This window comes from Anopheles ziemanni, chromosome 3, assembly GCF_943734765.1.
Source record: "Anopheles ziemanni chromosome 3, idAnoZiCoDA_A2_x.2, whole genome shotgun sequence".
Classification (NCBI taxonomy): Eukaryota; Metazoa; Arthropoda; class Insecta; order Diptera; family Culicidae; genus Anopheles; species Anopheles ziemanni.
In genome coordinates this window covers 43,875,321-43,902,574 of record NC_080706.1, presented here as the reverse complement: position 1 = coordinate 43,902,574, position 27,254 = coordinate 43,875,321, and the positions used below count along the sequence as shown (strand labels likewise).

The 27,254-nt window shown below is 43.7% G+C and overlaps 4 protein-coding genes across 4 annotated transcripts; 2 read left to right on the top strand and 2 right to left on the bottom strand.

The window, feature by feature from the left end:
• Positions 1-278: 278 nt before the first annotated feature.
• On the bottom strand, positions 279-908 carry LOC131284820 (small ribosomal subunit protein uS3m). Its single transcript, XM_058313679.1, has 3 exons — positions 888-908; positions 647-818; positions 279-569 (listed from the first exon to the last, which is right to left on the bottom strand). The coding sequence occupies exons 1-3, from the start codon at positions 906-908 to the stop codon at positions 280-282; spliced, it is 483 nt and encodes a 160-aa protein (XP_058169662.1). The 3' UTR covers position 279.
• Positions 909-1,527: 619 nt separating this feature from the next.
• Positions 1,528-8,004, top strand: LOC131286449 (unconventional myosin-Ib). Its single transcript, XM_058315398.1, has 19 exons — positions 1,528-2,265; positions 2,345-2,460; positions 2,554-2,860; positions 2,941-3,519; positions 3,593-3,656; positions 3,758-3,771; positions 3,857-3,941; positions 4,009-4,103; positions 4,191-4,338; positions 4,405-4,742; positions 4,820-5,073; positions 5,151-5,477; positions 5,547-5,913; positions 6,068-6,154; positions 6,220-6,600; positions 6,679-6,831; positions 7,246-7,308; positions 7,658-7,785; positions 7,881-8,004. The coding sequence occupies exons 1-19, from the start codon at positions 2,119-2,121 to the stop codon at positions 8,002-8,004; spliced, it is 3,777 nt and encodes a 1,258-aa protein (XP_058171381.1). The 5' UTR covers positions 1,528-2,118.
• Positions 8,005-17,804: 9,800 nt separating this feature from the next.
• On the bottom strand, positions 17,805-21,039 carry LOC131286904 (vesicular glutamate transporter 3). Its single transcript, XM_058315911.1, has 4 exons — positions 20,952-21,039; positions 19,606-19,800; positions 18,488-19,521; positions 17,805-18,060 (listed from the first exon to the last, which is right to left on the bottom strand). The coding sequence occupies exons 1-4, from the start codon at positions 21,022-21,024 to the stop codon at positions 17,830-17,832; spliced, it is 1,533 nt and encodes a 510-aa protein (XP_058171894.1). The 5' UTR covers positions 21,025-21,039; the 3' UTR covers positions 17,805-17,829.
• Positions 21,040-25,914: 4,875 nt separating this feature from the next.
• Positions 25,915-26,890, top strand: LOC131284818 (craniofacial development protein 2-like). The gene is made up of 2 exons (XM_058313678.1): positions 25,915-26,562; positions 26,834-26,890. The coding sequence occupies exons 1-2, from the start codon at positions 25,915-25,917 to the stop codon at positions 26,888-26,890; spliced, it is 705 nt and encodes a 234-aa protein (XP_058169661.1).
• The last annotated feature ends 364 nt before the right edge of the window (positions 26,891-27,254 follow it).

Genomic DNA, 27,254 nt, shown 5'->3' with positions numbered 1-27,254 from the left:
ACGACAGTCGTTGCTGGTCCATGTATTGCGCGAATCATCTACAAGTAGGAACATCTAATCGGAGGCATAGCACGAGGCAGAAAACAAACAGAAAAAAAAACTAAGCAGAAGTGGTTAAAGTGGACGAACGACCCAATCGAAAAAGAAATGCTCGAAGGAAGAATTTAAGCAAACGACAAAAATAAAACGAATAAATGAAAATGAATAATAAAAAAGAGTAGTTTGATTCATTACTGATTCAGTTCTATTTACACTATTTTATTTTAACATTTCTGCAGATTAAATGTATTTAAATATAACATCCTTCTTGTCATCGGTAGTCTGCAGCTCCAACGTGACTGGACACTGCAACCAATAGGCCAGCAGTTCCTCGCAGTAACCTATGAGGAAGTACATTTTCCGTGCCGGAATTGAACGACTAATAATGGCCGCTATCCGAACGTGGTTATGCTGCCGCTTAATGATAACCTCCGATAGTACCATACCATGCCAGGTTCCGCTCATGAAACGACGAATGAAATCGTCTTCCAGCATGGTCTGCGAGGGACGCAGCTCGCCCTCGAGGTTTGCTAAAGGCATATTTAAAGGATGAAGCGGAAAAGTTAGCTTTTCTTACGCAACCAATGGTACCACAACTATTACGTACATGTGTTCCACGCGTTCCAAGCTTTACGGTGGGCAATCTGGTGTGGAGGATTTGCCATCTCGTAGGTCAGAGGACGGTCCCCTTTGGGAGAAATCTTGTATCTACCCGACTGGGACTTGGCCGCCACCGATGAGGTGTGAATGCATCGTTGCGCTAAGGCGAGCGTTGAGTTCTAAAGAATGTTCGGTCGTGAATTTATTATTCGCTATCAGTTTTCGCAAATTACTTATTCATAACATACCAGTTTTACTCGCGACAACATTGCGTATCCTTATGCGTGTTTCTGTTAATTCGGCTCGTTTTTCTTTGGTTTGTTATGACATTTGCCGGCATCAAGGTAGTTATTGGCTAAGATATGCTTTTCCATTCAAATTAAATCATAATCGCTAGAATCCATATAAAGCGCTCCTAATCAACGTTAAATACTAAAATGCACAGTTACACATTTGCTGCATGTTTTATGTTTCAATGAATGAAAAAAGTATATCTTTGGAGAAGCAGTATCGGCTGTCGCTAGCCGATGGGCTGACGTAAACAACTGGCAAAGACACCCAACTGACAGCAATCTCTGCTGCCAATCAGGAAAGTGTCAAAATAGTGGAAAATAGTGGTGGGAAAACCAAATCCCTGTAGGGATTCGAATCTTTCTTATCAAATCCGTTATATCGTGCGTAAAAATCCAGCTTGCTGATAATTTCTATCATTTGTTGAACTCAGAAAATGGTTTACACAAGAGAATCAGAATTTGTGTAATCTTCTACACAGAAAATTCAAATGGGACTCAATTCCGTCAAGGAATCGAGTCTTCGAATCTTGCAACTCCTGATTTTGCCAACACTATTTAGGATGCATTGAAGAAAAAAAAAAGTTGGATCCTGAGGTGTTCCAGCTCGCTATACGTTTTCCGTTTGTCGTTCTGCTAATTGATGCAGAATGGTAGATTGCCTTCGCCAAAGTTGCCAACTTACTGTTTAATGTGGTCTGCGTGTGTATTTTGTTATTGTTTATCGTTTCCATCTGGTGTGTGGTTTACTGATACCAGCGTGATAATCGGGAGAAAAGTGATGCCTCGCTCGGTTGTGTATGCTTTCCCAAGAAGCGTTTGAGAATAACAAATTGTGTGTATCCGAAGATAAGCTTTCTTCAGTAGGTTCTCCCAACAGCGATGGTATCAATTGCGGGAATCTAGCGGTTTGTTGCCAACACAACCCCTAAGCACACAGAAGAAATTACAAAATCGGTCACAAAGAGGAAAAAAACCTCGTCCTCGAAAGCTAACGCCTATGGCAGCCCGTGTTACAACACGGAGCACATGAAGCATAAATTGATGTGCATCATGTAATCGACCCGTACGACGATGAAGGAGGAAAAGCGTCAACGCATCTGCAACCAACCGGACCGTGTTTAAATGGTCCGATCAGCCAATTGTGCTGAATTTTGATGCACCACTGAAGGGAATTGAATCGGTTCCAATGAGGAAAATCGCCAAACCAGACAACGTAAAGATGCCCAACATGGAGCAGGAAATCGGCAGCTGGGACTCGGTGCTGCTGGAGAACCTCTCGGAAGAGAGCTTCATCAACAACCTTCACCAGCGCTACAAACGGGATTTGATATACGTAAGCGAAGGAGTCCTCGCCCCGCCACCCCTGGTTATTTGTTTTAAGATTAATAGATTTGTTATCATGACATTTGCAGACCTACATAGGAACTTTTCTGGTTGCCCTGAACCCGTACAAAACCCTGCAAATCTATAACCCGGAACAGGTTCGAAAGTATGCTACCAAAAGCCTTTTTCAGCTACCGCCCCACATGTGAGTTGATTTCTATTGACTTTTTCTGTTTTAATTGAAACATGTTGTTTGAGTTTGTTATATTATTTTTCTATGTATTCTAACACCTTACAGATTTGCTTTGGCAAATTCGGCGCACCAGTTCTTACTGAACTACAACGAAGACCAGTGCATAATAATGGCGGGCGAATGTGGTTCCGGCAAAACAGAGTCCTCGCACATGATAGTCCACTTCCTGACGCAGCTCTCCGAGATGCGGCGCAGCCGGGCCCCAATCTTCTCGCTGCGTGGCTCCAATCCAAACTCGCGACAATCGACACCGAAACATTCTACAATCAGCCGCGTTGGCTCGTCTTTCGAAAGTGCCACTCCGGTCGGCGGCAGGTTGGACAGTATCATGAAGTACAACAACTCGTCGCGGGTAAGTAGGGGATCTTAGCAACTCGTCGTGAAAGATGCAATTCTATTTGATTTTTCTTTTTGCATTCCCCCCTTTTGTAGCAACAAAAATGCTCGCACGAAAAAACGGTCGAATTTGATTTGATTTCGCACCACAAGAGCTCGGAGAACCTGCCGGCGATGGCCAACTACGGCTTTATGCCCGTCACCAGTCTGCCCAAATGTTTGAAACACTCCAACCAATCGATCAGTCGCTCGACCGAGGGCAACGAGTTCCCGACCAAATCGACGCTCAAATCTACCGCCGGTAGCGCTGGTGGGGGCACCGGATGCCCGAAGCACAACTGTACCAGCAGCCACGCGGACCTCAATCGCATGTGCGGAGCGTCCCCTTCGCCATCGCTCCAGAAACGGCACCCGATGCGCTGCTGCCATCAGAACAGCAACAGCAGCACCCGCTCCATCCACAAGTCTTCTTCATCGATCGCGCTGACGTACGAGCACGGGACCACGTCGCCGTTGACGTTCCACCGGCGGCAGATGTTGAAGTCGATCTCGAAGGAGGTGTACATAAGGGATCTGGAGCTGCAGAAGATGCGCGAACGGGTGGCGCAGGCGGAGATTTTCCTGGAGGCGATGGGAAATGCGGTCACGGGGAAGAACACCAACTCGAGTCGCTTTGTAAGTGACAGCGAGAAAAACATCCAACGAGTGCAGAATATGGAGAACTGTACCTTTTCCATTTTCTTTTTAGGGAAAATTTTTTGATATTGAATTCGATTACAAGGGCGATCCCGTCGGTGGTCACTTAACTTTGTGTAAGTATAATATAATGGTATGCTTCTATTTTATAAAAGAAAACAACCAAAAATGTATATTCCTAACCTTTATCATGCAAACCACCGGGTTGCGTGCCTAGACATGTTGGAAAAGGTATCTATGCGGCCATTTTACTTAGTGATCGCTTTACAACCATGTCGATTTCAAACGATTAATTTGTTTTGTTTACATTTTCTAGTCCCGTGTAACCACACGCCCTTCCGGGGAACGAAATTTCCACATTTTCTACCAATTGCTCTCCGGTGCCGACATTCAACTGCTCAGTAAGCTGCAGTATATCTACATCCGGAAGGATCGTTTCAAATATTTATTTTTCCGTTTATTCCACAGAATCACTTAAACTTCAGCGAAATATCGATAAATATGAACTGCTGAAAAATAGCTACGGAAATGAAGACGATCGAACCAATTTCATCTTCACGAAGGTACGGAGAAGACCTCAAAAAAGATTCTTCTATTATCTTATGTTCGTTCGTTTGTTCATCCTTCATCTCTTCTATCCACATTCACAGCGTTCGTTGGAAATTTTGGGTTTCGGTCAGGAGGAAATCTTTTCGATTTTTACAATCTTGGCTGTCGTGCTGAAGCTGGGCAACCTAACGTTCATTCCGACCACCAACATCGACGGGAGTGAGGGATGTGAAATATCCAACGAGTATGGTAAGTTTTGAAACTCTCCCTTAACCGAAAATTAAGGGAATAATTTATCGATTTTTTTATTTGCAGAATTGGATGAGATCGCACAGCTGCTGCAGCTCGACAACCAGCTACTGTTCAACTGCTTGACCCACTTCGGTGACAACTGGGGAGAGTTGGAAGCGGACGGACTTGAGATTGATGCCTGCTATGCCTCGCGTCTCAAGTTCACCCTGTGTCGGACGATGTACGGCCGACTGTTTGCGTGGATCGTTACGCGCGTAAACGAGTCGCTGAAACTGAAATCGTCCGGAACGTCAAGTCGAGGGAAAACGATTGGCTTATTGGATTTCTACGGGTTTGAGGCATTGGAGAAAAATTCATTCGATCAGTTCGCGATCAACTATTGCAACGAACGGTTGCAACAGGTAAGGGTTCCGGCTCGTGGTGAATGAGGGCAACGGTTTGGACGAGAAATGCGACCTTATTTTGATTGATTTTGCAGCATTTCGTAAAAAACGTTCTCAAACACCAGCAAGATCTGTACGTGAGCGAAGGTTTGGATTGGATACGGATCGATTTTTTCGACAACGCAGCAATCTGTGAACTCATCGATAAACCGTGTTATGGCATACTGCATCTACTCGATGAGCCACAGGTCGTAAACGATGGGCTACTGTTGACTCGTCTTCATCAGTGCTGTGCCGGGCATGCGAACTTTCTCGCCCGGGATGCAACACTGCCTTCAAATTGTTTCCAGTAAGGACAAAACATACTCATGACTAACGTAACGACAAAGCAAGAATGTTGCATTTATTCGCTTCCCCTTCCGGTAGAGTGCGGCACTTCGAAGGTCCGGTGGTGTACACGACGAACGGGTTTACCGAAAAGAACCTGGACCTGCTACCGAAGCACATCAGCAGCTGCCTGTTTCAGAGCGATCTGCCCGTCGCGTCCTGCCTGTTCCCGGAGGGTAACCCGAAGCGTCACTCGAGTCGCAAACCGTCGAGCTTAAGCACCAACCTACGGACCTCGCTGCAGACCCTGCTGAAGCTGCTCGAGCAGCGCTCCAATCACTACATTTTCTGCATCAAACCGAACGAGCTGAAGCAAGCTAAAATGTTCGAGTTGGGTTTGGTGCAGCATCAGGTTCGCTATCTATGGTAAGTGTCCCTAGTACTAAAGCTTTCAAAGACCGACCTTTTTCACTTTTATCTTTCATCTCGTTACAGTCTTATGCCCCTCATTAATCTGTGGCGCAATGGGCACTGTTTCAACATGGTGCATGCACGGTTCGTGGCGCGCTACAAGCTGCTTTGTCAGTACACTTGGCCACACTTCACTGGCACGATGGTGGACGGAGTGGCGTTAATTATAAGGAGCGTACCGTTGCCCGGTGCCGAGTTTACCATCGGCCGAAAGAAGGTGTTCATCCGGAGTCCGCGCACGGTTTACGAGCTGGACGAGTTCCGGAAGGTGCGACTGAACGAACTGGCGGTACTGATACAAAAAATGTACCGCTGCTATACGAAGCGGAAACGGTTCATGGCACTGCGGCGAAGTCAGCTCATCATCGCAAGCTACTGGCGCGTTTGGAGGGTAGGTTTTGGTTTGTTGTGACCTTTTGATAGTGTCAAAATGTTCAACAGATTCTCAAATGTTTATTTTCAAAGCGAGCTGAATCTATTTGGCTGCTTGCTTTGATGTTTTGTTGGTACCAGTCTTATTTACTTTCTCTATTTGATTACCATAGGAACGGGAAAAAATACGTATAGTGGAGTTCCGGAAGCAAGCACAATGGGCCGTACAAGTGATCGGAAGATTTTTCGTCCTACTTAAGGTAAGCATCAAGTTTGAAAACAACCCGGTTGCCCAAACATTCATTTCGATCTGTACATCCTGCAGACTCGTGAGTTTCTCCTGACGCTGCTGTTACGCCTACCGCACGACAACATGAGCCCCATCTGCCACGAGTGGCCATCGGCGCCAACTTTTCTCGCCGAAACGTCACAACTGCTGCGCACAATCTTCCACCGCTGGCGGTGCTACAAGTACCGCAAATCGTTCGATCAACCGGCTCGCAATCGCATGCGCGAGAAGGTGACCGCCAGCATCATCTTCAAAGATCGCAAGATCTCCTACCCGCGCAGCGTGGCTCACCCGTTCCACGGGGACTACATTCGGCTGCGGCAGAATATCCAGTGGAAGCGGGTCAGCTGTGAGCACAACGACCAGTACGTGGTGTTTGCGGACATCATCAACAAGATCGCACGCTCGAGTGGGAAGGTAAGGGATGGTGCGCCATATAATCCGTTAAGACAAAGTAAGTCATAAACACTTACACTTTTCCCTTTCCTCTTGCAGTTCATTCCCATCCTCCTGGTCATCTCGACCAACTCCATGCTGCTGCTGGACCAGAAAACCATGCAGATCAAGTACCGCATTCCGGCGTCGGAAATCTACCGGATGTCACTCAGCCCGTATTTCGACGACATTGCCGTCATACACATCCGCGCGGTAAGTGCTCCCTCAGTGGGAGTTTTTACATTCTTTGGGTGTGCTGTGTGTCCGAATCAGAGCTTCCGTACGCGTGTATATGTGGCACTCGTTTAGCCAGTTCTTCAGCACCGTTCCACAGCGATACATCCCATTCCTTTCCCTTCCACCAGAGCAACCTTTCCTCCTTTGCCACCCCGCAATTACAATCGTGCCCGCCGACAACGCTAGTTTGATGCCATAAATGTTGTTTACTTTATTTTGTGTCCTTTCGTCCAACCATCATCTCGTTGCCCCATCGTTCGCCTTCATCGTTATCATCAACATCATCTGCAACATCTTCATGTTCCCTCGCACAATATCGGGGCAATCCAACACCACCACCACCACCACCATCACCATCTCCATCTCCACTACAACAACCCACCTTCGTAGGATAACTATTGCTCGTCGAACATGTCCGACCGCTCGGAATCACCCACCGGCTGCTTGTTTCAGGTAAGTGGCAGCACGTGCAGTGTCTTAAGGAGTGAATGAACTTAGGCCTTAACATCGCAAGTAGATTTGTTACAAACGGGTTACACTTCTTGAGTGAGGAATATAGAAGAGCTTAAACTTATGTGAGCTAGAAGTTGCAATTTACTATCAGGTGCAATAGAAATTTTAAACGGTTGGCAAGGAATTTGTAGGAATCTAGTGTTAGATTGTAGAAAGCCAACATTAATGTTTGTCGAAACGCTTTCTTCAAAAATGTGTTAGAACAAAAATCTGACTACAATTATTTTTCGACTCTCTGGTATCCCCGTTGCGCACCCGTTTTAAATTAATTTTCCCTCCTCCTACGCAGTCCGAAATCGGCAAAAAGAAAGGCGACTTCGTGTTCCAGACGGCGCACTCGATCGAGATAGTGACGAAACTGTTCCTGGTCATCCAAAATGCCACTGCCAAGTCACCCGAAGTTACCATAAGCACCGAGTGAGTCGAGATTATTGCTGGCTTCTTGCTAGCTTGTAAACGTTGTAATCGTTTGTACTATTCACGCCTCTTTTTTCACCCCACCCCGGTTGCAGTTTTGAGGCCAACTTTGGCGGACAGACAGTCATCTTCACCTTCAAGTGCGGTGGCCTCGTGGACAACCCGTACAATCAGACACGCGTCACGCGCAAAGGCAACCGGATGGAAGTGATCGTGTAACAGCACGCCTCCCCACCGGCGCAACCACCGGCGCTCGTGGACTGCCGTGCCCGGCGCCGTTCGCTGCTGGTGGTCGACAGCTACACCGACGACGACGGGATGGAGTTTGGCGTACGTGGGTTGGAGTTTGCGTGAACCTCCAACCAGATGCCAGGTCAAAATGGCTAACGGTAAAGCTGGTAAGCATACGCGGCGAAGTGTTGTAATCGACAAAACGGTGGTCATATGATGGGTTCTTCAGAGTATTTTTTCATTCTAACGATCGAGAGCGGAGTGGTACACTATTGTTGGTCGACACTTCCACCACAAGCAATTCCAAGAGATCCCTTTAGCAACCCTAATAGAGACTAACACTCCGCACTCGGAAACGATAAACTAGCTTCGTTAGCATATTTCCAAGAGAATCTATTTCTGATGCATTCAATTAACGGAAAACATAGGCAATAGAGTGGTAAAATAGCGAAGGATGGCAGCCAACACGTTAAAAGCGCATGGTGTGCAACCTGCGCTTCGGTGTCATTAGGTTGATCGTATAGATTTTTTTAAATGTTCAACCATGTTCCTTTCTTCCTGTATGTACCATAGTTGAATGGTAGTTGAATGGAGTTGAGTGTGTGTATGTATGTATGTATGTGTGTGTGTTTGTGCGCGTGTATGTTTGTATGGCAATGGCTGTTTTTATAAAACCTTTCTTAGGTAAAACCGAACAAACAAATGATCGTTATCTGATTCTAGCAGTAGCAACACAGTTTGATGGGTAGAAGATCGAATTTAACCGAATTTCCAATATGCACACACACACACACACACGTTTCACCACGTGACGGAGGAAATAGCGGAGCTTTAGGATCCATTAGGAAACGAATTGATCAATGTTTAGACCCAGCACGGGAAACCTATGAGCGGGGTTTATATTACGGTACCGGATAATGAGTGCAATATACAGCAGTCTTCGATGGCGCGTAACCGAGAAGGTAAACCAATTGACGCTTGCGCTGGGGAAAGAAGGAAAATTTCACAAATTATTTTAGATACTGTAGACAGAATCCCATGCACCTTCGGAGAAATGCATCGGTTAAAATGTGACCAGTGTTGTGCAGTGTATTTATGTTTATTTGTTGTTTTTAATACTTGAATATTTTCATATAATTTTTGAAAAATCATTATTTGTTTGCGTTATCGAAAACTTTCAAAGTTCAGACATGTTGTTGCACTGAAAGCGCTAAGCAACGTTTAGGCCAATGCAACCAAGATTACTTTTTGTTACTCATCGACGAAAGTTGGTATCGTTCATAATGGACTGAAAATACAGCGGCGGACTAAAAGGCATCGTTTGACGTACGCGAACACCCATTTAACGTTTTCGCTCAACTGCGAAGAGAGAAAACTGCGGCTTGCTAGCCGTTGCTGACAGTCACATCGGTTTGAGCGAAAACGAGAAATGGGTGTTCGCGTACATCAAACGATACCGTTTAGTGTATGTACAAGACTACTAGCGAAAAGGATTTCAAACACATGGAAGAATCAGTATTCTTCATGCAATCATATTTTAATCCATCACTTCATCATCAAACAATGGTTGACAAATAATGGACACAAGTACGAAAGGTCCTTTTTATCACGTTTTGGTTTCTTTCTCATTTTAACCGATGAATTGCATAACCATTGTCCTCGTAGGCTAAACGATTTAATAGAGCAATCGATGGAAAAACTCGTCAAATTAAACGCCGTACTATGGATTCGAAATGGTCGTCGTCGTTGTAGGTCGGCTTCAAGGGCCGTTTAGGACGATATCATCAGTACATCCCAGTAGTTAGCCAGTGTTGTAGGTATTTACATGTTGATGTATGTGATGGAATTCCACACCTCTCTGTTCTGCCGAAAGGCACTCAGGATCGTGATACGTTGGGCAAGATGATGTTGTCCTGTGCGTAAATTTAGTTTCCCCTCATTTCTCATGGGACCCATAACGTTAGGGTTTGTTTAAATACGCACAGCAATCAGTCGGCGGGTCTCCGGGTAGATTTTTCTACGTTTCCCAGGTCCCTAGAACAATCGATGTAACTAGTCAGTAAGCAAAGCAATACACGGGAAGAAAACTCGATCTGTTAGACACACTTAGCAATGTACTGCACACTGATTCCGGGTGATGTAAACTCGCCCTCGGGGTTATAACATTCGAAGACTAGAGAAGAAGAATGAAACCTTCCATCACGGATTGACTACGATCGCGTGGCACACTTTCATCTGTTCAACCCCGGCACAAGTGTGTTCCACCAAACGTCTTATATAGTAGAAACAAAAAGCGAAAAACTGGAATATGCAACAGTCGTATGGCTGCGCCTCCTTTTCGTTTCTCCAACGCTAAAGTCCTCCTCTATGGGTTGTGCGATATGATATAATGTTCAACGCCGACTGTGGTTGCGTTCCCGGCATACCGTGTGTCAATACATAATGAAACAATCACGCTTGGACGACCTTATTCTAAAACCCAGAGCATACTATAACGCGTGGCACACGTGGTGGAAAATAATGAGCGTACCTGCCTGTTGCTAAAAACCCCTGCCGTTTGAAGGAACGTTTGAAATCACGTGGGTGTGGAACGCACGGTGGCGCATTTTATATTATATATTGGGGAAGAAGCAAACAAAAAAAAAAAAACAACAAAACATAGACACACACTATAAAGCGACTAGCATTCCTAGCGTACGGTTAACTTGTTTTCTCATTTTTCCTATCGCTCTAATCTAATCGATCGAAACGTAATTGATACTACATTTAACGTACTCCTGAACTCTAGGCTTAGAAAGGAAACAACAACAAACAAACAAACAAAAAAAAAAAAATAACATGTCGTTATTCGGTTCCGTTTCCGTTTTTGTACCGTCAATCGAACTAATCTTACTCGAACTTACACACGCAAACAAACCAAACGCCCAATGAGGGTCCGAATGGAGCGTCGGGCTCTGTCTGATGATTGATTGCCGTTTTTTATACGAAACACCGTCGTAAAAAGCTATGATAGAACAAGAAACCGCTCATAAATGAAGGGAGCATAAGAGTGGGTAACCTAACAGGCGGTACTAAGCGATCCTGCTGGCCAACAAATAGGTAGCGAATTAACAAACGAGACACTAAGGTAGACAACAAACAAAGAAAAAAATAAACAAACAAACAAACAAGAGTGTTAAAATCACTACCAGTTACAGCTGGAGTGGAAGTAGATAAGTTCTCTAGATAAACCCATTTCCATATTTTGTTACACCCTTTCCTCCCGGAGTACCAGGTAGTGCGTTATAGCGCGCAGGATCATTAGTATAACCGAACTATATTGAATATGATATATATATAAAAAAAAAACAAATAATATCTCCCAGTAACAAGAAGAAATTTAAAACAAAAGCAACAAAAAAAGAATACCAGAAATTAACCTACTTAAAGCGCAAACAAAAAGAATATATTACTCGAACACTACAGCATTAACACTTAGTAGAAGAAGGGAGAGAGAGAGTACACTTTAAACCTAACGTTTAGTGCCAACAATTAATTGAAAGCAAGTAGCCAAATTCACCATAAACCTTACCAAACTGACACACAACTGACCACTGGTGGTAGCAGGAGGGCGACCGAGGGGTGTAACAGTAGGGTGGGGAAAACAATCTTCACTTTCCTTTCCCTCCCCCCTTGCCCCTCCTCCCTGTACCCAATACCGAAGAGACGTAAACGAAACGTTGTGAAGCGAACGAGTTAGGGAGAGGTTCGATGCGTTTGGAAGCGTAGAAGAACGAGAAGCAGGTGCGGACGAAAATTGGATAAAACAAATCAATGACGCTTACTAATACTTATAAATAAATATATAATTATATATACAGATATATATACATATAAATAATATAAATATACATATAATAGAAACACTTATGACTATATTATAGAGGATGAGTAATAAGACAAGGTAAACAGAAATGATATTACAGCAAACGCAGAATAAGTACATTGGAACATACGTTAGCAAGCAGAGTAGATAAACGTAGAGGAAAGGCAAATGGCAATGCAAACATTCCAATTTTAATGGCACGGATAGGAGGCACCGCAATACGGCAACCATTTTGTTCAAGCAATCAATCGGCGTACGATAACAGATTACAAAATTCGTTCGCCGTACGTACTCACTCAGTTGATCAAACGGATACAATCTGAAATGGAAATTCAATTTGGCTATATATTTTCTATACTTAACAATTGTGTCATGGAAAAAGAGGAAGAAATTAAGTGGGTTTCACCAAATTCACCACCAATGGAGAAGGGAAGTTAGCTCGTGGTTAGTTTAATTTGTACTCCTTGTTCACGTATTTGCTTGCCATGTTGTTCGGATGCCCGAAGGCAAAACTAGTCTCCCTTTTGTACTGTCGTTGTTGTTGTGTGCCAGAAATGATAGATTCTTTTCGAAATCTTTATCTGTTTTTCGAGGATGACCATTTTTTCCACCTTCGTTTCCTCCTCAGGTGGTAGACTAGGGAGGAAACTCATCTGTTAGATTGATGGATTTTACGTGACGGGAGGAAGTTAGTAAACAGCGATAAACTGCAACTGATAAGTTCGAGGGATGAGGAAAAGGAGCCACCAACAAAATCCGTGAGTCGCTATTGAAAAAAAAAAACTATGGGAACTAATGAATGTTTCGTTTCGAAATGTGTTAGTGCATTAGAAGCAATGCAGGGGTAAGCAATTGAAATACAATTTGAAACATAAGAAAATACTTTAGAATGCGTAACAATAGAAAACTACCACTAGCAATTCGACGTAGAAGAACGAAAGGAAAAGGAAAGAAGTAAACTCGTTGGCAGAAGGAAGGAAAACACGAGCAGCCGAAAGTTCGCCGCGCTCGCTCGGTGGAATGAAAGGGCAAACATAACTAACTAACAAAAACCAACAAACAAACAAACAAAACAAAAAAAGGAATTATACGGGAGATAGAGTTAACATTAGAGATTTTATGACAATTTTCTTCACCCGGGAGGAAAAAAACCAAACTAGACAAGAAGCCAGGACTAGAATGGAAGTACATAGCAAATGCTCTCAATGACGTAATTGGAATGATTAGAATTGAACTAAACGAATTCACCGTACGCCCAAATGTGTTTAGAACGGAAACGTACTAGAACGTTTCCCACCCCCTTTTGTCCCTCCATCGACCTGGGTTCTTTCTCTGCCGCTTTGTCCCTCTTGGAAGGAAAGAGAAAGTTTCTGCGTTTCAATGAGTGTGTGCACTGCAATTGTGTAGCTCATTGGCTGGCAACTGGTAATAGGCAAGTTAGTCCATAATATGTAATGCGGGCGTGCTGTGGTTCTAAAGCACAGACGGAAACCGCGCCAACTCCTTGTAACCATGGTAGCATGCGTTAAATCTTTGGCATCCTGACGGGTGTAGAAAAGCAGGCCCCTCGGGTAGAGAGAACGGAAAGCAATCTTCAACATCAACAGCAAAAGTTGGCCTTCTTCGATTCGAAACGAAGCTGCTGCATTAAGCTCGTTAATTAACCTGTTATCCATTTTAAAGTGATCCATTCAAAATTTTAATAGTGAAAACATTTTAAAACTACATCCGTAATTACATTCGACCCTCCGAAAGGCCGATGGTTAATGTTTTGTTGTTACCTCCATTTCGGTGGGCTGTATTTAGAATATTGAGTTGGTACAATTATTGTCTCAAGCAGTGTATGTGATTTAACGAACAAAAAAAAACTAGGTAATTTATAAATCAACTTCGAAATTGATTTGTTCAAACCAAAACTGCTACCGCGTCAATTTGCACTACTGTCAACTAATTTGTAAGAAATCGATGTGCCAAAGTTGTGTTAGTTCGTTGCGCCAAAACCCACGGAGACGCACAGAGAGACAGAGAGAGAGAGAGAGAGTAGACGAACGACGATCACGTGGTCGAAGGACTATATAATCTCGTTGTTGTTGTATCTACTACCATTAGTGTCGCGTAGTGTAACACATGGCGTCGATGGGCCTCGCCGCAAAATGAAGCACCAAAGCGGAAGGGCGGAAACGTAGGGAATTCACAAACAAACCAAACCGGAAGCGGATGAGTTTTGCCATGCGGGGGGAGGGCTACGCATCGGTTACGCGCGACTATTGATTCTTATATTATCGTATCTCATCATCGTTAGAGCAATATTTTTAATTATACAAACATATCTCATCATTACCAAGGAAGGAAGGGGAAAGGGGAAGGAAAGAAACGATCAACAAGGAAGGCGATGGGCGAGAGGAGGATTAGATGGGACGGCATATGGGTGTAGGAGCCGGGACAGTGGACATCCTTATAACCTTTTAAAGTGAACTCTAATGCACTTTTAGAGAAAACCGAAAACGATAATGGGATTAAAAAGTGTAACGCAGCTACAAACAAAAAAAAAGGAACAAATACAAAATCATTTAGCATCTTACTTAAAAGAGATGCGTGTTCGTGTTTATGAAGTAAATAAAATGGGAAAGAAAATCGATTTTTAACATGTTTTCTCTCTTCTAATTTAGCTTTATGTGTAAACACGATCATACACTCGCAATCTCTATTATACCATGGCTTTTTGTAAATTAAATATACGTCTAAACACCATTGGATTTTACAAATGAATCGTCATATAACTGTAGTAAAGAAAAACATTGAATAAACAGATCCGACATTAACTGGTAAGACTTCGAATCCGTTAGATCTGCACCATATATTTTCAAATTGGATTTTCATCAATCAACGAGATGATATGGAAAATATCTATTAAAAAAAAAAAGTTACTGAAGAGTTGTTAAACATAGAAAATTAAAATGGAGATGTGCTGGGAAAAACATATTTTGGTTAATCGCAGGATTTAAATTTAAACCCCCCTTTTCGCCGCGAACAAACGTGAAACGTCACTTTCTCGCGTCGTTCGCGATCTCGACAATAGCGACGGCTAGACGGCCAGCCAGCGCGCGCTGGACGACAGGAAACTCCATATGAAAAAAAAACGGATTTCGTTCCCGCTGTGTTTAGAAAATGCGAAACCTGGCGCATTCGTGTTGCGAGGGATTCTCGCTGCGAGAACGAACTTTTCTACCAGGAGCGCAGCCCGCGCAAAGAGGCCACGTACCGAGTGTAAACAGACGCTGCTGTCACTCCCCTTAATCGCTACGAAGGGGAAATGATTTGGTCCGCCTTTTTCAGCACGGCGTCGCATGCTCCCCTCGAGCCTTCGCTCCTGTTAGCAAAAAGGTATAGTTTGGTGTTGGGCAATGCAAAATCCATTTTCCTACGCAACCCCTTTTTGTCCCATTTTCGAACTGACCGTTTCAGCAGCCAGGGTCGCATTTGTTTTGATTTTCTCAATTTATTTATTCTTTCTGCAACTGTTACTAATGGAACATAAATTGCTGAACGTATGTGGCATCTAAAGGATTTCACTTTGTCCCACATCAATTATAAGAAATTATCGCCATTATAGTACAGTTGTTTATTAAAATCTTTAAGAGCTGCTACTAGTTGGCGAGCAAAACTTTCGAACTTTTTTCACCTATCCGATATTTGATTTCATCCTTTCCCAGTTCCCATCGATTGTTCTTTCACATTAACCTGCAACAAAATACACCAAATGCTTTTTTAAGTAAGTGCTTTAGGATTCTTTGAGTCTATATATATATTTTTTCCATTCTCAAGAAGATACATCACCCTTAAACCGGTTGTACAATCATCGTAACTTTTCCCCAACGAATCCGTCCACTCTTTTGTTTCTACAGTTCTTGCCATTTTTAAAATGTTATTTGTTTTACGAACGTTATCGCTACCGTATTGTGGGTTATGAGGTAAATAAAATGTTAAATTTCTGCAGTTGAAACATTCCAGAGCTGTATCTACAAAACGGAAACTCACGCCTGAGATCACAATAATTTCACGGATTACCACGAACTTACCTACCCGCCTCTTACATCCTACAGTGGCAAAGTTCCTTCTGAATGTGTTGTTTAGATGTTTCCGTACGATCGAATGTGTGTTATTTTGGAGCAGGTTTGCATCCGTTTTACCCCAGGGCATTTTTTTCCCTCCAGCAAATTCCTTCCCCCATTTTGTTAGGCACGTAGTCTTCCGATAGTTTTGCGCATAGTCGGGGAACAAGCGTTTCCGATGAACGGAAACAACGGTCCGGTGATCCAAGGTTGGTTTGAAACGAGTAGCATATTCTTCATAAACGATCGATTGCCCTTTTACGATTCCACTATTCGCCGTGCTCAATAGGTAGCCTTTCCTTTCGCTTTTCTCAAATAAAAAGATACAAATCCAATGCTCCATCTTCGCGTGTTCCAACAACGGGGTGCTATCATCCATTTCCGTTCCTCTGTCTGTAGTCACTGCTTCAACTGGGATGCGCGAGTTTGCTCGCAAAAAGTGGTAACAATTCGTAACATATTAACTATAACGTACATTCAATTGCGTTCTATGGCGTACGAGTGCCATCAATTGCCGCTCCACTAGTTTGTAAAGGTTGTTTTTTATACATAAGTGCACTCTTGAATTATTAGGGACTATTAATGCTGTCTGGTGCTAATAATCGAACATCGTAAACCAAAAAAAAATATATAACGTAAAACTAAAACAAATTAAAGCGAAACAAAACACTTCAAAACTAAGTCCAAGCCTACTAACCAAAACAAAAAAGAACGGAGAAAAAACCCATGCCCAAGCTCATGGCCTTCTTAGTTAGAAACGGCACCAATTTTATCGTAGCGCAAATTAAGTAGTTTGTACGAACTGTAAAAACTAATCCTTCTACTTTCCAACGTCAATGGCAATGTCATACATTTACATGCTAATAATATATATGTTTATATTATATCGCTCGGCTGGTGTAATTTCACTTCAGCGAATAACAAGACTGAAAGATAGTGTGTTCCCAATACCGAGATGTTGCTTCTACGAGGCAACAGCAACCGTGTTAAATCTATTGTTTTATGCCTTTCATAGGTAGGCGCTCGAATGTGTAGTATTTTTTTCAGAATCGTACTTATTTCGACGATTTTCTCTTCCCCTACGTTTTACCATAAGCTCCTGAATAAGCATTAGTTGCTGATCCTGTTTATTCCTATATTGGACAGATTTGTCCAAACGTTATTCCGCGAATGACGCCGAACCCGATCTTTGAGATGATTTGTTTAGTCGAGTCTTTAATTCTATTGTAGGAGGCCGTGGCAGGTTTCTTAGTGTCTAATTAACGTGAGCCGATATCGACAAAAGATTGTTCTCCCGTCTCTACCAAAAGAACTCATACCTGTAGTTCTTCTGAACGGCCGAGAAATAGTACAACTGGTCGTTTTAGAATCGTTAATGGAATTTTCACTAAACCGTTCCGCGGCATCCTTTTTTAACGTGAGAGAATGCACTGCCGGCAGCGGTTTCTAAAGGGTTAAGGTTATGTTTGGATCATCTCATACATATTTTTGTGTTCTTACGATATTACTTATCTTTCCTACCACCGCTTTTTTCAACCAGTTTCGTTTCTTTGCTGTACCTGTCCACACATCTGCACACATCTTGTCGTTTCGATGGACATACACACGCGGATTCTATCGTGTGCTTCGTTGATCTTCGATCGTTACTAGATTGATCCACAACCAACGAAGATTGTCTTTTGGCATTGCCTCGATTCTCCGATGTCCTTTCCTCGTATAATCAATTCATAATCTTCAAAACCCACAACCAAAACGGCAAACTTGACCTATCCTATCTGTCGAGTTACCAAAGCATCGAGACAACCAGTTCAAACCCGTTATGTTCCCCCGTGCACTTCAGTTGTCCTCCTCGTCGTCATCGTCGTCAAACTTTAGACCCGGTACCACCTTGATCATCGGCTGGTTGGCAATGACGGCCGAATCGTCCGACGACGTCACTTCCGGATCGGCGACCGGGTAGTTCCAAGACTGAATGTCCGCCGTACCGAACACCTGGTAGATTACGTACGTGCTTATTGCGACCACCGACGAGACACCGAACACGTGCAACCATTGCGTTAGGTTTTGCTGCAAAAAATGAAAGCGAGAGAGAGAGAGAGAGATAGGGTTAAATTAACATCAAGTTCCGGACATTATTTACTCTAAAATAAGGCCAAAGGTTCAAAACAGTGAAGCCATGAAGCCATGTGTCCATATAGTCCCCAGCAATCAGATGACTAAAAGTTTCGAGTTCTAGTACTTGATTGAATTGTGTAAACGAACAACATTTGTAAATTTTCTTAATTTCACTCGAGACAAATACTTAGAACAAAATTTACTAAAATAAATCACAACACAGAAAATTAAGCTCAACGGATAAACATACTAATCTGCTTTGCATTGATCCTTTAAATATGTGATCAAATTAAACTAAATAACAATGTTTGTATTCAAAAAACAAACAACTATTTCCAGAAGAAAAGAAAAGTTGTTATAATTCCAACGTAATTCTTACCGAATCCGTCACCATGAAGCCGGTAACGAGCGGCTGCAAGAAGGAGGCCGTCATGTGGATGGTCTGGGCAAATGCGAGCACCGGTCCGGCCAGGTTCGGTGCAATGTCCACGATGTTCGCCATGGCCCCGGCGTACGACGCGGTGATGAAGGTAACGGCCACAAACCACAGCACCAGCACCGTCACGATCTGGTAGCCGAGGTATCCGACGAGAAGCACCAGTACGCCCGGCACGATCTGCGATAGAGCGGTGAACAGCTTGCGTACGTTCGTGAGCGACAGCGTCTTGTGGTCCATCAGCAGGTCGGCCACGTAGCAGAACAGCACCGACGAGAGGTACGAGCAGAGGAAGGGTGCACCGGACAGCAGCCCGTTCTGCTGGATGTCGAAGCAGAAGATCTTCTGCATGTACTCCGGCCCGGACATGATGAACGTGTAGTGCACCCAGATGCGCCCGAACGTCGTCAACCCGATGGCCCACACGGGCATCGAGGTGAAGATGCGGCGCCACGGCACGCGCATACCCTGCCCATTCTTGATGTCCTCGCTGACGTTCAGCTCGATGTACTCGAGCTCCTCGGCCGTGATCCGCGGATGCTCCTGCGGTGTATTGTACGCCAGCAGGTACCAGAAAATGCACCACACCATACCGATCGTACCGGTGGTGTAGAACACCTCCCGCCAGCCAAAGTGCGCTATGATGAAACCGCACAGTGGGTACGTCAACCCGATGCCGATGCTGAAGCCCTGGAAGCTGCTCATGAAGCGACTACGCTCGACCGGCGGAATCCAGTACCCGACGATGGCGTACATTGCGGGCCAAGTGAGCCCACTGGCGAAGCCCTGCACCGAGCGCAGCAGAATCACGGCACCGTAGTGTACGTCGGCGGCCGCCGGTATCAGCAAGCTGCAGGCCGCTGTCAGGAATTGCGACCAACCGAACACACACTTCGTGCCGAAGTACTGGGTCGCGACCCCGCCGACCACCTGCGATAGCACGTAGCACCAGTAGAACGACGACTTGATCACGGCCTGCACCGTCGAGTCCCAGTTAAACTTGATCTCGCCATCGACCGCCAGCAGATCGAGCCCTTCTCCGTCATCGAGCGTCATGTTCATCAGCGTCGTAAAGTTATCTTGCGTACTGGAAACAACTATCGACGGAGAGGCGCAGTGGTCGCTTCCGGTGGAGTTGGAGCTAGGGTCCTGCACCATTGCTACCAGCGCAAAATTGATGTCGTTGCGCATCACGAACGACACGAGAAAGCCGGACCAGGACAGGAAGTACAGCACCAAGCGGGCCGGTATGCGATCTAGGGAAGGAAGACAGAATGGAATCGAATGAATAAACGCTAATTAGACGCCAGAATTAAACGGCTCGTTAAATAGGGTTAATCCTGTTTCAAACCGTATATTTTTTGTGCATCTAGTAAACAAATTGGTTACTCGTATACCGATGCACACACACATAATATTTTACATAAATTAGATGAAAAATCAATCCAAAGCGAACGGTATGAGGTGATTAGTAGCACGCAGGTGATTTCCTAAAAGTAGTTTTACAATTTATTTTAACGCTGTATCAAGTCTTACTTAACGCTAACCGTCATACGCCTTAACCTCAAACAAGCACGTGTAAATTCAAATTACCATAGCAACGAATGAAACACGTTGCCAGGAGCTGGTTTAGAGTTAGCGTTGAGTGAAAGTTTGCAACTTTTTCAAATTGGCTGAAAAGTAAATTTGTATGAAGAATTGAATTTATCCACCCGGCACATTGGGATTTTTTTTTGGTGAAAAAGCGAAACTATAAAGTTTGTTTTAGATTTGTTTTAGAATTAAAAAGAAAACCACACCTTTTTTAATCGATCTCATTGTACAACTCTTGTTAGAAAAAAAAATCTAAAAAAGAAAAATGGTATTAGTTTCTAAATCGTTACACTGTCGATGTTGTTTTTTTGTTGTAACTTTCACACTATCACACGAACAATCAACAACACTACGGAGGAATTGGGTTGGATGTAACTTATCAAACACCATGATCATAGGGAATAAGCTAACCTCTGTCGCCGAGACGTATTCGATCGGTTTCCATGTTTTTGACGTATTTATTTGTTGCTCCTTGTTTGCACCTTTGGGGAATGTTTTCTCTTCTTCGTCTCGGGAACTATTCGACTTGATTGTCTAACAGAAACAGTCTTCTTCTGTGCTGGACGCTAGACGCTTGACTTAAAGCTAGTACTCTGCGTGTTTGATGGTGCGAGATGAGAAATGGATGAATGAATAACCGCCATGGGGTGTAATATAAGTTTATAGTAAGAACGACGCACCGACTGATTGTTTGTCCCATAACGAATTTCGAAGTAAAATTTGGTCCCATGCACCCAAATGAAATTTGACGAAAATGAACGGAATGGTGGACCCTTTACAATCCGGCGAATGCAATAAGCACAGACACACTTACCACAGATTGCGCGGAAGCAGCTGACTTTCGGCATCTTGGGCTTCGGTAAGAAAGATACTTCTTTTTCATCCATCGTGGAGAGTGCTTGATTACCGGTAAAACAACGGATTTAACGCCAGCCAGTTGCCAGATGCAAGGAACCAGAGAAATTAAAGTTTCGTACCGTGTTGCACTGCACCAAACGAGGTAAGGACCGTAAAAACAATGGGATAGTTATTCTTCTATTTCAAGTAAGGAACCGATTTTAAACGGAGACAGGAAAAACGCAATAATTCAGGACAGAATTGAAATGGCCAGACACTGACTTATGGAACCACGAAAGCACGCGAAAGATTTGCACCGTAATGGATAAAAGCAAAAACTCTTTTGTCGACGGGTTTTGCAAACCGAACCGAAAAAGCCACACACTGACGTTGAACAAAACGTAACGTAAAGTGGTTCTCTGCAATAAGTTTTTTTTTAAACGGAACTGATCCTCGCTCGTTGCGTCTCCGTTGGCAGCACGTGGGTCATGGTGCTCTTCGAAGGCTTAAGCTGAAGTGCGACGTCGCGATGATTCGACGATGGATCGTGCTACTCGGCGTTCCCCAAGCGACTGACAAACGGAAGCGCACTGATGCTGCGCTGAGCTTTCGGAGAGATCTTTCCCGAACCGTCGAACATCGAGCAATTAGAAGTGGGTTAACACAAGCTGCCGTTGTCGCTGGTCGATTTCAACAGACCTAGCAATAGTAGCTAGGAAAGCAAGGGAACGAGCTTCCCCGTTGCGTCTGGCACGAATGCGTTGGGCTCCGATTTTCTGCTACGAATCATCTGATGGCGGCTTCTTAAGCACAGAAAAAAGGAGGTTGTCCTAGAGGCGATGGCAGCGTTTCCGAAAACATAAGTGTCGACCGCTGGCCTGCAAAGATAGAATAGAATAAGAAAATTATAATAAAGGAAGCTATGTCTTATATCACATAAATCTAAGACTAAGAACTAGATAAGTTAAATGATGATCATTGCATTATTAAAATTTGCACAACTTGACGCAAAGTAGAAAAATTGTATTTCCTTAAAAAAATTGAATGCAACTATTTATTAAATTTAATTGTGACATAAACATACTAGGAAAAAAAAATCAACAAACAAATCACAAACCGTCCTCAATTTCTTTAACTATTGTAATGTTTCATCATTTCACAACGACTTGAAATAGTTGCATCTTCCTAAACTAACGCAAGTATCGATCGATGGCCCGCCAGAACGTATACTAGAGGGGCACAAATATTGTCACATCAGTGGTGATATACTCTGAGGCCCTTGACCCGGCGAACAATCCACATTGGAGTCCATCGTAGAACGAAACGGGAGGGTCAATTAAGGAACAAATCGATTTAAAATTCGACCCCAACCTGACCAAACCAAGGGATGTGTGCCGACCTGAGACGTTTCGCTAACGAATAAAATTGGAACCCTGCCTGGGTAAGAAAATTCCGAAACTTCGAGAGAAGAGACCACAATGTATTTTGAAACGAATCCCAATCTTCGATTGCACGGACACTCCATATGGCATCAATTAAAAGAACGCGTTGTGGTTGGGAAGAAAATCCAGCCGCCATGTGACATAAACGATTGTGACCTCGTGGTACGTCGGAGTATCATCGCAATCGGAGCGGGAAAATGTCCCGACCGAGCGATATTATCATCCCCCCATTGGAATCCGTCAGCCATTCGAGGGCTTCCCGTCCTTTTAATTGAATCCATTTAAACGCGGCCCAACGGACAGGGAATGAAACGATTCAGAGACGCCGCGAATCGATTACGATCGAGCCGGAAAGACGGCGGTCGGTGCTGGTGTCTTCGAGTACATTCGTAGGTTTCATAAGGGGGGCATTGAAAAAAGTAGATGATACGGTCATGGAGATATTCTTAAATAGAGCTCTTTTGATTTATGATTTTTTCATTATTGAAAGGCAGACTTCCTGCATATGTGTTTCTTAGGAGAAGTAAACTCAAATGTTTTCAATCAGCGTTGTTGATCTGCTGCCAATTTTTATCATTTTAAAACATCAATTACTAATGTCCGTCAGTAACATTTAGGAGTGAGAAACAGCAATCGTAATGATTAGTAAACTTTACACATTTGTATAGATTAAAGCTCAATAAAATATAGGCATAGGTCGAATTAGCATGGCTTCCATTTGATCACAATTTCAAGTATTATGTGGGTGTTTTAAATAAAAAATATACTTTTTTTAATTTTAATAATAAAGAAAAAAAATATTTTGACTTTGAGTTTTTCTTTCGTCCTATTCTGCTTAATGTTTTTTATTACAATTCTTTGATGTAGAGATGTTTATTGTAGATGTTCTTAATTTAAAAAATATATACTTTTTCTTTGACCATATTTAGTTTTATTGGACATTAGAAAACAAAATTTTATATATTATCTTAAATTGTTTCCAACCCTTTCGTGCCTAGTAAGTACTGTACACAGTTATGTGGTATACGGTATACCGTATACCTAATCAAAAATAAAGTCATAACATTGAGCCTTTATATTATGTGTTTCTATCTCTTTTAATTTCTTAAGGAGGAGATGGACAGAAAATTCTAAAACGTTTTTTTTTCAGGCAAAAAAAAAGATAAGCATCAAACATCGTTGACGCGTGGCAAATGAAACAGTTCGAAAAAGTAAACGACGCGGTGGGTATTTGTACAAATATTTTCTCTTCGACGACCAACGATTACCAGTACGGGGTCTCTTTAATTATTCATTCATTAGGATTTTTTAATTCGTTGATTGATGTCACCTTTTTCGAATAATTTTAGCAAAAAAACGTATCTTGTAGGTCAGTTCTACAAATTGCTTGGTCAAACATGATGCTTTGAAACAAACGCACCGTAAATGAAAAAAAAAAACTACAAGAAAAATGCGGAAAACACACACTCATCAATGCAATTGAGGAAATGCCCTTGCACCGGACGGAACAATCGCGACAGTGCAAGGTAATGCATTTTCAAACATAAACATCACAACACAAACGAACCGGTTCGGTTACGGCCGGCCAAGTGCGGCCAGACCAGCTGGTGGGCAAACATCGAACGAATGCGAAAACCAAATGGCATCAGGTGTGCAATTTGTACATAGACATGCACCATCATCTCCTCCTGCTCTGTTTGGTGCTTGTTTGTCCCATAATATTTGCACACGAAACGTACGACCAGAGATCCAGTACAGGGGAGCACAATTGTAAAATAATTACGACCAAACAAACGGAAACAAAAAGTGATAGGTACACTTATCTCCTTTGCTCTTCGAAAAAATATGTTCCCATGATCTGTGTCATTAAAGTAAACCATTGGTTGAAATACACAAATAACTATCGTAATTGTTTGCAATCATTTTAAATTAAGCGAGATAACCAAAGGTAAAAAATAACAATGAAAACTGAGGAATTTAATCAAACATTGTTCATAGAATTACTGTACATTCCAGATACAGATAATCATTATGCGATCATAAACAACATTGGAAAAATACACTATACTGTGTCATTCATTGTTTGCTAACATGAAGTCCCATATTTGGCCACTCAACGAAACGCAAACAAATTACTCATTTTTTCAAAAATGTGTTTAATCGGTTAGCTAAACAAGAAAGGAAAAAAAGTATGAAGTAAAGTCCCATTGCTATAGGAAAAAATTGTAGTCCTGATTCGCTTCAATCTGCAACTGATAGCGCAGCTTTGTGGCTGGAAAGGCAACTTGATTCAACTGCAACCTGCAAATGGCGGACCGTCAAAGCCGTCATTTATGGCCGTCAGGGCTTACGATTGCTTCATGAGTCAAACTACCCGTGATGTGCAAGTTGTGCAATCGGTCATTTGCCAAACTTGCTCGTCATTCCCGCACCACGAGATACACGCCACTATTTAAACAATCGTATCTTTTACCACCGAAGCTTCTGGACATGGACACGCACCCGATGAGCTGGCCGGTGACGGATGAGTCAAACGATTTACTATTTATGGTTTACTCCTAGGTTTCGGGAACCGGTGACGATGAAGTAGAATTAGTTCCCTTTAAAACATGCTCCTTTTATCCGACCGCCTATTAACACGATCGATAGGAAGGTGTGAAGTGTCGTCGACGGGAGTGACGTGCATCTGCGATCCAGCCTCGTCGTCGAAGGTATAAAATTGTCCAAAACGACCGCCTGACGTTATATTTATGGCCCGCTGGCGTCCATCGCAACACGAGCCGGTTGGTTCAGGTTGTGAAATGTTGACCACGAATGTGACTGTGTCATATTTTACTACCGGCCGGTTCAGCAACTATCTTAGGTAGCAAAAAAAAAGAGTAGCTGGCGCTAAGGGGAAAACGATGGGACGATATTAAACGTTATGGGTTCTAGTGATCGTTTGAGGTGCCCGTGTAACTTTTTTATTCCAACTGCTTTTGACTCCAGCATTGCGCAAATTTTTTTAAACTAGTTTACAAATCTTTACAGTTCATATATAGATCTAGGAAATTATAGGTATTTTTAATTTTTTAAATAATATAAGTTAAACACTACATCTGGTCTGTAAATGGGGTAGGATCCGACGCCTCCTGAAGGCTACATAGGCTCTCCAACCCAACTCCTATTCTGGTATGTCCAAGCCATACAGACCGTGTACATGTAGCCCCGCTTATCCGAGCTTGGGTAAACGGGTACAATCCCACCCCCTTGGGAGGATGGGGATGCATGGCTAAGGCAGAAGGGGGGTGAGCAGTCCGGGTTGCCGGACTGCTTGAACGCCTGGGGGGCAACCAGGCGCAACCAAAGCTGCCACTGGGTCGCAGGGCCAGTCACCCGGCCCCAGTAACAAGGACTACGGAAAGACGAATCAACAATATACGGAACGGATTCAACGGTAACGGACCTATGCAACGCCCCCGGACAACGATTAAAATGGGCTCATGGAACGTACGCACAATGTATAGAACCGGAGCCTTGAAACAATTGGACGATGAACTAGCCAAGCTAAACATGGACCTCGTCGCACTACAAGAGATACGCTGGCTAGGCAGTGGTGTGCAGAATAGGCGTGGCAGTAGCTACGACATCTACTATAGCTGCCACGACCGCCACCACATGCTCGGCACGGGCTTCGCCGTAGGTCAACGTGCGAAGTCCGCAGTCATTGATTTCAAGGCTATAAACGATAGGCTATGCTACCTGCGCATGCGAGGCAAATTTCATAATATAAGCCTCATTAACGTTCATGCCCCTACCGAAGACAAAGATGAAGAGGAGAAGGACCTGTTTTACGGCCGCCTCGCGAAACTCTATGAAAGCTGCCCCAGGTATGACGTCAAAATCATCCTGGGGGATTTCAATGCTAAAGTCGGTAGGGAGTCGATGTACCGCCAGTACATCGGAACCCACAGTCTACACGAGCACAGCAATGAAAACGGTAGTAGATTGGTCCAGTTCGCAGCAGCGAGCAATCTGGTCATCGGAAGTACCAAGTTTGCGCGACGGGACATTCACAAAACCACGTGGGTGTCCCCGGATGGAGCCACTTCCAACCAGATCGACCACGTGTTGATTAACCGCCGCCATCAATCGAGTCTGTTAAACGTCAGAACCTATAGGGGGGCCAACATCGATTCTGATCATTACCTGGTTGGCTTAATGATAAGATGCAGGATCGCCTGCCCACGAGCCAATGTGGGTAGAAGCAACACGCAGACACGATACAACACGGACTCTCTTAAGGACAGTCGAGTCCAACTCTCCTACCAGGGAGCCATAGATGAGTCTCTACTACTGCTACAAGGAGAAACAGATACGAGCGGGAGATGGGATGCTCTAAAAACAACGATCACGAACTGTGCCAAAAACGTTTTAGGAGAACGTCGTGGCAACACCAGATCTGGCTGGTACGACGAAGAGTGTAGACTTGTGAATGAACGCAAAAACTGCGCATACCGAGCAATGCAGCAGAAACAAAGAACACGGGCATGCGCAGAAGAATATCACCGGTTCAGACGAGAAGAGAAGCGAGTTTTCAAGCGAAAGAAGCAATTGTGGGAGGACGCCAAAATGCGAAAACTCGAGGAAACCAGAGTGCGTTACGGACCCACAAGACAGTTTTACCAAGCGATAGCAGGCCACCGAAGCACCTTTACTCCGAAGGTGACCTGCTGTCGCAGCAAGGATGGAGATCTGGTCAGCAACCAGCCAGAGGTCCTCTCGCGGTGGGCTCAGTACTTCGATGAATTACTAAATGATCAGTTTAACGAGCAGCTGGAGGCTCCACCAGCAGATGA

Bases quoted from the DNA above. Each gene is read 5' to 3' on its own strand.
- LOC131284818 (XM_058313678.1), top strand. From the start codon at position 25,915: ATGTATAGAACCGGAGCCTTGAAACAATTGGACGATGAACTAGCCAAG. The intron at 26,563-26,833 runs GTCAGAACCTAT...AAAACGTTTTAG, and splicing joins ATCAATCGAGTCTGTTAAAC to GAGAACGTCGTGGCAACACC.
- LOC131286449 (XM_058315398.1), top strand. From the start codon at position 2,119: ATGAGGAAAATCGCCAAACCAGACAACGTAAAGATGCCCAACATGGAG. The intron at 4,743-4,819 runs GTAAGGGTTCCG...TTGATTTTGCAG, and splicing joins GCAACGAACGGTTGCAACAG to CATTTCGTAAAAAACGTTCT. The intron at 6,601-6,678 runs GTAAGGGATGGT...TTCCTCTTGCAG, and splicing joins TCGCACGCTCGAGTGGGAAG to TTCATTCCCATCCTCCTGGT.
- LOC131286904 (XM_058315911.1), bottom strand. From the start codon at position 21,024: ATGGATGAAAAAGAAGTATCTTTCTTACCGAAGCCCAAGATGCCGAAA. The intron at 19,801-20,951 runs GTAAGTGTGTCT...TTCCTTCCCTAG, and splicing joins CTGCTTCCGCGCAATCTGTG to ATCGCATACCGGCCCGCTTG. The intron at 19,522-19,605 runs TGAACATGACGC...ACTCGACGGTGC, and splicing joins AGATAACTTTACGACGCTGA to AGGCCGTGATCAAGTCGTCG.
- LOC131284820 (XM_058313679.1), bottom strand. From the start codon at position 908: ATGTTGTCGCGAGTAAAACTG. The intron at 819-887 runs GTATGTTATGAA...AACATTCTTTAG, and splicing joins TGTTGTCGCGAGTAAAACTG to AACTCAACGCTCGCCTTAGC. The intron at 570-646 runs GTACGTAATAGT...ATATGCCTTTAG, and splicing joins TTGGAACGCGTGGAACACAT to CAAACCTCGAGGGCGAGCTG.